This window comes from Leguminivora glycinivorella, chromosome 12 (assembly GCF_023078275.1).
Source record: "Leguminivora glycinivorella isolate SPB_JAAS2020 chromosome 12, LegGlyc_1.1, whole genome shotgun sequence".
Lineage (NCBI taxonomy): Eukaryota > Metazoa > Arthropoda > Insecta > Lepidoptera > Tortricidae > Leguminivora > Leguminivora glycinivorella.
Genome location: NC_062982.1, coordinates 23970750 through 23983287, shown reverse-complemented (window position 1 = coordinate 23983287; position 12538 = coordinate 23970750). Strand labels below are relative to the sequence as shown.

General features: G+C 34.9%; 1 protein-coding gene across 4 annotated transcripts; it reads right to left on the bottom strand.

Annotated features, from left to right (window-relative positions):
- Positions 1-731: 731 nt before the first annotated feature.
- On the bottom strand, positions 732-11661 carry LOC125231720 (serine/threonine-protein kinase SBK1). Of its 4 annotated transcripts, none has more exons than XM_048137265.1 (9): positions 11268-11658; positions 7650-7746; positions 6853-7114; positions 4497-4779; positions 4087-4194; positions 3812-4005; positions 2134-2318; positions 1590-1901; positions 1109-1264 (listed from the first exon to the last, which is right to left on the bottom strand). In XM_048137265.1, the coding sequence occupies exons 2-9, from the start codon at positions 7716-7718 to the stop codon at positions 1238-1240; spliced, it is 1440 nt and encodes a 479-aa protein (XP_047993222.1). In that variant the 5' UTR covers positions 7719-7746; positions 11268-11658; the 3' UTR covers positions 1109-1237. The 4 variants fall into 4 exon arrangements, with proteins under 4 accessions (XP_047993221.1, XP_047993220.1, XP_047993222.1 ...); XM_048137266.1 differs by having other exon boundaries at positions 1136-1264; positions 1663-1901; XM_048137264.1 differs by having other exon boundaries at positions 732-1901; positions 11287-11661.
- Positions 11662-12538: the final 877 nt, after the last annotated feature.

Here is a 12538-nt window from a genome sequence, read left to right as displayed (position 1 = left end):
CCTCACTATAGCGAGGAAATTACAACGTAAAAAAACCGGCCAAGAGCGTGTCGGGCCACGCTCAGTAAAGGGTTCCGTAGTTTTCCGTATTTTTCTCAAAAACTACTGAACCTATCAAGTTCAAAATAATTTTCCTAGAAAGTTTTTATAAAGTTCTACTTTTGTGATTTTTTTCATATTTGTTAAACTTATGGTTCAAAAGTTAGAGGGGGGGGGGGACGCACTTTTTCTTCCTTTAGGAGCGATTATTTCCAAAAATATTAATATTATCAAAAAACGATCTTAGTAAATCCTTATTCATTTTTAAATACCTATCCAACAATATATCACACGTTGGGGTTGGAATGAAAAAAAATATCAGCTCCCACTTTACATGTATGGGGGGTACCCTAATAAAACATATTTTTCCATTTTTTTTTTGCACTTTGTTGGCGTGATTAATATACATATTGGTACTAAATTTCAGCTTTCAAGTGCTAACGGTTACTGAGATTATCCGCGGACGGACGGACGGACGGACGGACGGACGGACGGACGGACGGACGGACGGACGGACGGACGGACGGACGGACAGACGGATAGACAGACATGGCGAAACTGTAAGGGTTCCTAGTTGACTACGGAACCCTAAAAACAAGTTTATCACTGCTTCCAGTAGTTCCACAGGTGGTAAAACATCTTTATCACTAGATTAATCCACTTTCATCAATTTTAAAGCAGAACATTTGGCTATATTCAAGGTCAAATTACTTTATCCACTAGTGGATAAAATGCATTTTTACCCGCTGGTATTAAAGGACAAAACGCGTGTTTCCGAGCCAGTGAGGGGAAAAATAAATAACAATGACTAGATCTTTATTAATGATTTAGAATTGTAGATTAACCACTTTAAAGGATGATTCTGTATTAAACAATACACTTCCTTGAATTATAACAATTCATAGCAACTGCACTTTGAGCAATTATTTATTTTTACTGCGATTAACATTAGTAACTGAAACATTAACTACATTTCGGTTAGTTTCACTACCATGTGGACTAATCTTAATTTGGCCCTGAACAATATTCATCATTGAAGTGTACGGGCTATCGGGTACTAATGCTTGAGTTAAATTTGTGTTGTCTGCCGTAGAACTAGGTTCGTTGCGCACGATATCGTATGCAGTTTCCTTCATAGATACGTAAGCTTGAGATTTCGTCTGTTGTTGTCTCGGGCCAGGACTGAAGCCATTTTGTGTTACGACTGGGTTGTGTGGCCTAGAAGCTGCAATAACATTATCATTTTGAAGTTGAACGTTATTAGCTTGAACTAATGAACTGTCGAGAGAGCCGTTGCGTGATATTTGCAAGCTGTTAGATCTTGATGAATTTCCTAAGGAATGTAGTGTTGATGTGCTTCCTTTTGCGCTTTCGATTTCTTTCGAATAAACCTCTTCAGTTTTTTGAATTCTTTGAGCGTGGGTGGTCATTGGTGATCGATTTGGTATAGATGAACCACTTAATGATCTACTAGGTGAATTATTATATGATTTTTCTACGTTCGTGATGTGTTTATTTTCTACTCTATAAGTGGCAGAACTCGTATTTACTTTTCCTTCCATTGAACCATATGCGCTGTCTTTTGTGGAGCTATGAGATGAACCTTCTTCTTTGACCCCGTACCTGCGAACGACATTTGCTGGCGCAACAGGCTCAATGTTTTGAACGTCGTAAGAAAGAGGGTTTTTCTCAGGTGGAGGTTTAACTCCTTCAATTACTTCACCAGTTCTAGGATTTATGTGCTTTTCAGTATCATAACGTAATGTAACTCTGTGACTTTCATCAATCGGGTGTCCTCGCGATGTTTCTTGAAGTTCTTCATCAGTTTCTTCGTCAAACATCAGCTCGGGGTTTTCTTCGTCCTTAAAATATACAAGTTTTCATTAAAATAAGAATAAAAAAAGAGTAAAAGAATTAATGCTGTGCAGATAATTATAAGAGCATATAAAAATACAAGAATTTCCTTTTCAACGCGTAAAAAACTTTTTTTCTGAATTGGCTAACCCTTTAATACGAAGGCCCACAGTTTTTACATGTCAATGAATTTATTTTTCTTTTGTGTTTTGTAAGTGACTGTAATGATATTTTACGTACATCTTCATCGCCTTCTTCGATGACACTATTCTGTATCCAATCACGTATCCTTTGTTTTTTTGCTTGACGGTCAACCGTTGTCTCAATACCATTGTCTCGAAAATGTTTCAAAAGAATATTCTTTTCATTGACATCGCTGTGGAAACTATACATTGACGGGCAGAGTTCATCTATGTCACTTCCCGCTGAAAAAAAAAAAGACAAAAACAAAGGATCGCATTAACAAAGTTATATGTATATCCATTTTATTAATATAGAGTGTTTAAATATTATAATTATTATATTTAAATTTTTTTTTGAACGTTGTTTTATTATGTAACAATAAAACAACGTTCAAAAAAAGATAAAAGTAATCATGAAATTATTTTTTCAGCAATTCCCGTTAAGTTTATACATAGGTTTCCCAAAATGTCCTAGGTTGATTGTATGAAACTTTCCTTTTTTGTTACCGAAAATGTATAGAAATCTGGTAACAAAAAACCGGCCAAGAGCGTGTCGGGCCACGCTCAATGTAGGGTTCCGTAGTTTTTCGTATTTTTCTCAAAAACTACTGAACCTATCAAGTTCAAAACAATTTTCCTAGAAAGTCTTTACAAGGTCTACTTTGGTGATTTTTTTCATATTTTTTAAACATATGGTTCAAAAGTTAGAGGGGGGGGGGACGCACTTTTTTTTCCTTTAAGAGCGATTATTTCCGAAACTATTAATATTATCAAAAAATTATTTTAGTAAACACTTATTCATTTTTACCTATCCAACAATATATCACACGTTGGGGTTGGAATGAAAAAAAAAATCAGCCCCCACTTTGCATGTAGGGGGGGGGGGTACCCTAATAAAACATTTTTTCCCATTTTTTATTTTTGCACTTTGTTGGCGTGATTGATATACATATTGGTACCAAATTTCAGCTTTCTAGTGCTTACGGTTACTGAGATTATCCGCGGACGGACGGACGGACGGACGGACAGACAGACATGGCGAAACTATAAGGGTTCCTAGTTGACTACGGAACCCTAAAAAGGAAGGTTTCATACAAACTACATAGGACATTTTGGGAAACCTAGTGGGTCTTGCTCAGCAATCTCATCAGCATCTACTCCATCAGCCTACCAATTTTTATCAAAATCGGAGACGTGATCCAAATGTACAAACTGAACGGGAATTTCTCTCAAAAAAAAATCAAAATAATTTATTCAGCAAATAGGCCACAGGGGCACTTTTACACGTCACATGTTACATTGGTATTTAAAAAATATTTAAAATTGAGTTGAAATTACAATTGATACTATTATATACTAATTCTAAGTTCTAACTAAAGTTAACTCTATACAATTAATTAGAGATGTAGAAGGTCTCTAAAGGTCTCAATTACAACCAAGAACTACACTAAATTTTAATATAAAAAGTACAAATACAAAAAAAAAAGTCTAAAATTACTTTAGAGGTGCAAATGACTCTAAATGTCACAACTAAAAATAAAATTTATATCTAATTCTCCTTAGAGATGTATATGGTCTCCATGAGTCAAAATCATATATTTAAAATATTCACTAAAAGAAAGGAAACAAACAAACTCTTTTATCCCACTTGCTCAATATTCACTGTACTCTCGTATGCAATATGTCACACGTTGTGTCATATCATGAAAATGCATTAAATAATAACTTTTTCGTACCAACTCTATCCGTGTAACCTTTAGCCATCCATCGATCATCATAATATCTAGACAGTTCTTGGAAATTGGTCGCTCTTCTGTCTTCCCTGGGCTCTACAAACTTCTTAAACATTTTTTGGGCTCTTGATGACACCATTTTCCATAACTTTGGTTGTTTCTTTAAAGGATTCGCACTGTTATACCAATTGTAAAAGCTAAAACAAAGAAAGGGTTGAATAAGGTAGATTTTATTGAAAACTCTATATATCGAAATTTCAGGTTTTAACTCTATTTACCTTGTGTACCGTGGGTCGTCAAAAGCCGCCTTTTGCCACGGCAAGCAACCCGTGAGGCAGATGAAAATAACGATTCCAAATTGCCAAACGTCGTGTGTTATTAACGCTCTAAAAACAGAAATACATACAATGTGAGTAATGGGCGCATACATTCTTAGTAATTTTACGATAAACATAGTGTTGCTAGGAATTTTTCACATTATGTTCCTCAGTCTATTGCTAATAAATAAACTTTAAATGATATTGAAATCAATTCAGAAAAACATATAACTTAGTGCTACTACATGTCAGAATAATAATTTATGTACTATTACTAAAAAACGTTAAATAACTGTTGCTTTTGCGTTTTCTAATATCATCAATTTAGGCGTGGTAGAAAAATCAAATTCAAATAAAAAACATATATTTACTTGTAACTTGCATCCATGGGTAATTTTAATACTTCGGGAGGAGAATACGGCAGCCATTCGTTTCTTCTTCGGACTAAGGAATTTACTTTTCTGGTCTCTCCAAAATCACAAAGTTTTATTCGTGAAAAATCTGATTTAAATATTAAAACGTTGTCAAGTTTTACGTCTCTATGCACCAAATCTCTTTGATGAAGATGTTCCAATGCTGAAGCTAACTGTTTAGCTACTCGTTTTGTATGAGTTTCTCCAATTCCTGTGTCCAGCATATTCGATGTGAGGTCACCTGTAAATTGTAATTTATTAAAAATTTCAACTAGCTTCAAAAGTAATTCAACTGGTGAACTGATCAAACTTGTCTAATAACACCTGTCGACTCGCAAATAGCTTTTTAACGGCGCCACAGACATAAATACATAATTACATACACAAAGCAAGCTTAATTTTTTGTGATGCATAGGTACTTACGCCGTGGCTTGCGTGGGCGACGGTCGCGCGATGGTCGCGCGACGGCGATGCGACGCATACGAAATCAAACCTTATCGATATGGAAGTAGACGATGCGATGAGGTGCGTCGCGCGACGGTCGCGCGACCGTCGCCTACGCAAGACACGGCGTTAGACTACTTAGTTAACATAGTTCAACTTTAGTTTTGATTTTATAGTTAATTTAATGTTAGTAGCTTGTTAAAATAAATATTTATATATAATAAAATAAGAATAATACTTTGTTCTTTTCCTCTTGAATTAACAAATTAAATGCATTAAAAAAACATTTAAAAATACTGTATCAAAATCCGTTGCGTAGTTTTAAAGATCTAAGCATACATATGGATAAATAGACAGATTGACAGCTAAAGCGGGAAGCGACTTTGTTTTATTTATACCATGTCTTCATTGGTTGGCGATTCTATGATGCCAGTTTTTATTTATTTCTACTACACAAGTAGTAAGTAGGTACTCGAATGTCATATATTATCCAGACGGCAAGAGAACCATCAAGCAGATAAAACTACATGAATGTTGCACGGCTTTCCAGGCAGAATGTGTTGCTATAGAGGCAGCCTGCGAAACATCCCTAGAATTGAAACTCCAAAATATAACCATCTTCTCCGACTCCATGGCAGCTCTTCAAGAAATTACTAACAGAAGCAGCACCAACCACACCGTAAACAAAATCCACAAGGCAATTAAACTGTTACAACAAACTGGGTCCATAACTTTCTGCTGGATCAAAGCACACGTGGGAATCGCAGGAAATGAGGACGCTGATAGAGAAGCAAAAATCGCCGCTACACTTCATAACACTCCTGACTTCGACCGGATCCCCGTATCTTACATAAAACGCCTTTGCCGAACAGAGACCAAAGAAACTCATAAAAACATATATATAAGCTCTACCACCGGACTGCACTTAAAAAACTGGCTACCAACATTGGACGACATCCAAAATCTCAGAAATAAGATTACGCTATCATTCCACCTCACCCAAATTCTCACCGGCCATGGCTATCACAAAACGTACCTCCACCGCTTCAAAATCACCCCCGATGACCTATGCCCATGTGATCAAACCACTCCACAATCCATAGACCATCTCCTTAGATATTGCCCTAAATTTATAAACCCACGTCTCGACCACGAAATCATATGTCAAAATCTCAAAATTGACCCTTATAACCTTTTGGAAATTATTACAAAAAACACGACTCTAGAATCATTCTGTAAATTTATCACTTATATAGTTAACCAACTCAAAAAATTTAATGGTACATAACTCATTATCATTCATTTATTCATCATTACATTATTTCACATATTTCATTATTACACACAGATTTTATATACTGTGCATACAGGAACAAAAAAAAAACACGATTATTTGAATTCAGCCGCCCGTATCATTCGCGGGGACTGGAATCAGAAGTTACAGGATTTAAAAAAAAAAAAAAAAAAAAGGTACTCGAATGTATGAAGAATTCGTATTTCAGCATTTTTAATAAATAGTTTTGGTACGTTGATTTATAATGACAATGACCGGTATTAGAAATGAGTCAGTTTTAATATTCATTCAGCTTTCGTTTGGCGGGTTTCCAAATGAAAACGCATTAGTGAAGAGCGAATCAGCTCAATTGGTCTTTATCACGTTTTTGCTAAATGACAATATTTTAAACGAATCTTTTCAAACGGATATTTTTTCAGTTCATGGACATTAAATTAATAGAACCTGTGAAAATAAACATTAAAATATCGTACCAAATCTAAAAACATTAGATTTAATTCTTTTAATCATAGATACTTGTACTTACGTATATTTTATGTGTGTATTGCTGTATTCATAATGTTTATAATATCTTACCTAAAGGAGCATATTCCTGGCAGAACACGTAAAATCCGGCAGTCTCAAAAGCAACATCAAATGTAGTCACTATGTTTTTATGGGCACTGAGGTGCAATCCATAATGGAACTCTCTGTAGAAGTCTCGTATAGACACATAAGGCTTTGGCAAGGCTTTCAGTACAATTTCTGTATCTGAAGCTCGGTGCTCCACAAGTAGTATTTTTCCAAACCATCCTTCACCAACTATTTGCAGAATGTCAAATTCCTCAACCAAACACACCTGTGGATCAGTTAAAAATATTAATGTTTTAGTTTAACTAATGAGTGCCCAGAATGTTAGCCGTGGCCTGAAAATTTATTTTTGTTATGAAATCACATTCTTTAGATCTAAAACTATGATTAACGCTTATAGAAAGAAACGTCACATTTAAAATATAAAAATACCATCATATATTCTGTTAATTAATAATTTGTAAACGTTTATTGCAAAGAACTAAGATCCATTAATGGTTTGTTGTATTGTAATTTAGGAAAACGACAGAATAGGATATCGAGTAACAAGAACTTATTGAGGTAATTGCTGCTATACTCTGTAAGTGACACTTTTATTTTTTATTATTTACCAAATAAATTCTTGCGCAATAAATCTTAGCATAAAAATAGTTATTTGTTATACAAGGGGGCAAAGTTGTATTTTAACGCCGAGTGTGGAATTGAAAAACGAGCAAGTGAAAGGATTCTATAGTTGAACCACGAGCGAAGCGAGTTATTTTTTTTACACACACACACACTTAATAACTATAATAAAGACTTACTTTTTCCAACTCAAATTCTCTGATTTTGTGGATAGAGCCTGTCAAGGCTCGCCTTGTGCCGTTATTCATGGCTAGTTAAAAGCTCATTTTGATTACGCTGTAACAAAACACATAGCTTAGGTACCTTATTTAATACATAATCTAATTTTGTAACACAGATCACAATCATAAGATTAAGAAGGTCGTCTTATAATATCTCATTTACCATTCAGTATATAAATATTCTACAGGATGTAACAAAAATGGTGGTGATCCGTTTAACACTTTCGCTACCAAGAACCCGACTGTCGGGCACACCGCTCGTAGAAGCGTAGCCGATTACATGGGTTTCCCCGTATGTAGCGAAAATGTCGTAGCGCCGCGTAGAGCCCGGTTTCGAAAGTGAAGGGCGTATTCAGTATCGTATTCTCATCAGGAAAAAGTAGGATAAAATTTTTTTTTCGCAAAAAAATTTTTTATCTTTGTATGGAGATTCGACCGATTCGCGCGGCCCGGCTCATACAAAAGTGAAAATTTTTTTAGCGAAAAAAAAATTTTCTTCTACTTTTTCCTGATAAGAATACGATACTGAGTACGCCCTTAAACGGATCACCACCATTTTTGTTACACTCTGTATAGCGTTAATGCCCTAGTGGCCCGTAGTACCATTTTTAGCAAAATTATTCATTGTATGATCGCGGAAACCATACAAGTGTAATTTTACAATAGTCATTATTTCAGAGAAATCAGCGAATGAGTGTTTTGGATAAGAGCCAACTTTTGATGTCCAGACTTCTGATCCAGACAGATGTCCTGACGTCACTGGTGACGTCAGCATACCTATACATCCATTATACTAGTAGTTAGTATACAGTGCAATACTCAGCGATTTGTCAAACTTTATATATTTGTAATATGCCGTGCCCCTTTGCATCTCTTTATTGCAACCGTAAGCAACGACGTAGACGTTTTATAAACACAAAACTGAAATGTGTTGTGAGTAAGATTCTTGTATGTTTTGAAGCGGCTATAATATTATGCATGCATTTCTTATTTTCGCAGTGTTCGTTACCTACTCGTTCGTTACCTATTCATGAAGTACCGACGCTCTTTATTTTTATGCAAACGGGCTGGGTTCCGTCCTAGTCGAAGTTAGGTAAGGACTTAAGGAGTCAATTTTCAGTTATGAATTGACTGTTATTGTATAGTACATATACGTATATAGAATGGTGAGCATGTAGAATTTAGACTTAGTCGATTAAGTGATTGAGGCAATCCAAAAATTAAATATAAGTAAATTATACCATCCCACACATTAAAATGCGACCGCCTAAAGACATGCAAAAAGTAGATGACGCCACTAAAAATGCCTTGTTGCCATCGATTACTTGTAGATTTGCGTTAAGTGTCACTTTTGACTCGAGCCATAAATCTATCTCGAAAGCATGGACTTTCAATAGGGACTGAGCTCACACTTTTTTTGCCATACTAAATTGAACTTTATCACCCGTGCAGAAAGGCGTTCTTATCAGACTAGTAAAAGTGTGTCCACATGAGAGGGTCAAAGTTGGGGCTGGTGTCCCTCTCGCACGTGTGACCAGTGTTAAAGAGATTACTATTGTAGTAGTATTTTTACCTGTATGATAACTAAGGTTATAAACTTCTTAAATTATTTTTGTATTATTATTAATTATTTTCGAGGCAAGGATATTAATACCTTGTAACGAATTGATAAGTCATTATTATGAATCCATAAAACCAAAGATTTGCGCAATTAAAAAAATAATGACAGTGATGACGTCATTCAAATAATTTTGACAGTGGCAATAAGTGCGAGAGGGACACCAGCCCCAACTTTACACTTTTTGGCCTAACAACTCAATCTAGCTTAATAATATATAAATCTATGGTCGAAAGTGACACTTAACGCCACCTACAAGTATAATCGACGGCGACAACGCATTTTTTTGTGGTGCCGTCTACTTTTTGCACTTCTTTAAGCGGTCGCATTTTAATATATGGGATGGTATAATCATCTTATATTTGATCTGAAAATTGCAAGCAAGCTGAAACATGTCTGATACTTCTTCTATTATTGTTTGACTCGGCACTGCGGGTCTGACTGTAGGGTAACGGACTGAATCAATCCATATATTCCTAAAGATTTACGGTAGTAAAAATTTTTTTTTTGGTTAAACTATACTTTTTTCTTAAGTACATGTTGAGTGCCTGCAGCTACCAAGTAAGTACTAACAGTAGGTCTAAAGTTCTAAACTGATTCTATATTATGTATACCGATACAAAAGTAAATTAAACTTATCTGACTTTAACTATGTATAAAATATAATAGATACAATTTTCATTCTAATTGAAAGTGGATTGACTGGAATTGAATAGAATGTATATTGTAGGCGATTTAAAATTGCTTATTGACAAGCTTTTCACTTGAAAGTGCTTATTTATTACTTTAAGGATATAATTATTTACTCTGTGTAAACCAAATCATTATTTAAGTAAATTGTTATTGCGTCATCGAACCAATACAAGAGGGGTACACAAGAGTTAGAAAACTTATACTTAACAAGACATTGCTGCTGATAATGCATCTAATAAGATACTAACTGCCCTGCCCTTCAAAACAACTCAACCTCGATATAATACCTTTTTTTTTATGGAATAGGAGGCAAACGAGCAGACAGGTCGCCTGATGGTAAGCGATCACCGCCGCCCATGGACACCCGAAACACCAGAGGTGTTGGAGGTGCGTTACCGGCCTTTAAGATGGTTATGGTTATGGTTATGTTATCGTTAATTTAACGTTTTTTACTTGATAAACTCCTGATAGTCCTGATTAATTTTACGTACCTTTTAAGTACCTAAAAATAAAATATAATTGCTCCATGGGTTACCTAATTCAATGTGATGTGCAATGTTCGGTTACGTTTTGATATGCTGAATATGAACATTGATAAATAATACTGTTATACTGCCAAAACAATAAGGTTCTCAAACTTTAACTTTTGTACCTTAAACAATGCTATTGACCCCTCTCCAAAAAAGATAAGGAATTACACTTAGGGCTCATTAAATTCGTTAAGTTTTGGTACTATACGATTTTCTAATATGTATTTTTATAGTAACTGAGTAACACATATAGTGGATGTCTGATATGTATATGCGGTTCCAGTATGTATACTACGGACTCCTAGAACTCCATGGACCCCACTTAAAAAAAACCTGGTTTAGCGTATTATTTAGCATTTATTTATTTATGTGTTGACCTTAAAGAACAAAAGGCGAACATAATGCCATAAGGCATTCTCTACCAGTCAACCTTTAGGCAAAGCAGAAAATTATTTATTTATTTGGATATGAAACAAACAGTCATACAAAAATATTTATACAGTTTCTTCTCTTAATCTAGACCTATAACCATCCACCACCAATACACCATCTAACCATCAACCATCTATCCATCCACCATTAACCATCTATCTAGAATTATCCTATAAGATTAGTACCTACTATTAATCGCACTTCATCAAATAATAAATGTATTATATGTACATATTTACATATATCTATATATTATTTGGAGGTTGCTCTTAAGTATAATCAAACAATATGTATGGAAATTACCAGACAATTAAGGGCAGACCTTGCACTTATACGGTTCACAAATACACTTGGACTTCATCCAAACAAATATAAATCAAAATCACATTCCGATTAATTTAATCACGGTTCAAACATAAATTTCACTGCACTGTAATCCAAAAGGAGTGGTGATGTGATAAGAGTTCACGCAATGTCGGATGTATTTTGGTGCTAGGGCGGAACGGGGGAACGGGTTAGGCGTCCAGCGCTGGTGTCCCGACTGTCGGCGCGTACGCAGCGACGCCCGGGACGCTATTTTCGTGCTACACATGCAAAAATCAATTTGTAACGGAAATGTTACGATCAACGACCTGATAAGTGAAATTTGTTGGATGTTAATGATCATCTAAGATCTTACGGTGAGTTTTAATCGAGGTGCTACGGATATCCAGACGTGGAAATCGACACCTAGCAGTGACAGAAACTTCTTTCAAGCGTAACATAGGCAAAGTTTTCGTTTCCATCGACTATACTTACTGTGTAATTGTGTCAATAGAACTCATTACATTTGATTAGAAGTGGAGACTTTCTGTGTGCCTAGAGTGCCTACTCCCTGAATTTATTTTTAATTTATAGGCTATTCTTACATTTATATTTTTATCTGTTGGAGCTTAAAAATATACCTAGTTAAGTTATCTAGAATAATTACTTTAATAAATAAAGTATCACAGAATTTGAAAATCCCATAGGAGATAAACTAATCAATATATTTATTTTAACTATAAAACTCCCGTAAGACTCAAATATTTTAAGCCTCGGAAATGTATTGAAACATGTCGAGCGTTGTTTCGACTTGTCTAATTAAAGCGTCAGTAACCCACTTAAAATATTTTAAATATATTTATTTCTTCTTTATTTATTAATCAGCATTATATAAACATAACAAAGATACTTAGAACGAATGTAGTGATAACACGTAGTACCTTCTTATAATAGTAGTCTGTGTCTGGAATGTACCGACAAGTACAACCAAAACCAAACCAAAGTTAAGATAAAAAATTGTAGCAACACGAACTTTTTTTAAATCCTCTTTACTATTTCTAATCATGGATGAGTTTTTTTGGTTAAAGTTTTAATGAACCTTTGAATTACATTGTTTATTTGTCCTCCGTGTAAAAATAAGTATTATTTTTAGTTTCTGCGTACAATGGTTGCCTTACTTTTTTCCGGCAACACATCCAAATTGTCAGTTGTAAAGGCAAGAAGAAACAAATGAAATCCAAGCACCTAAAATGGTGTAAATTTGTCCGTTA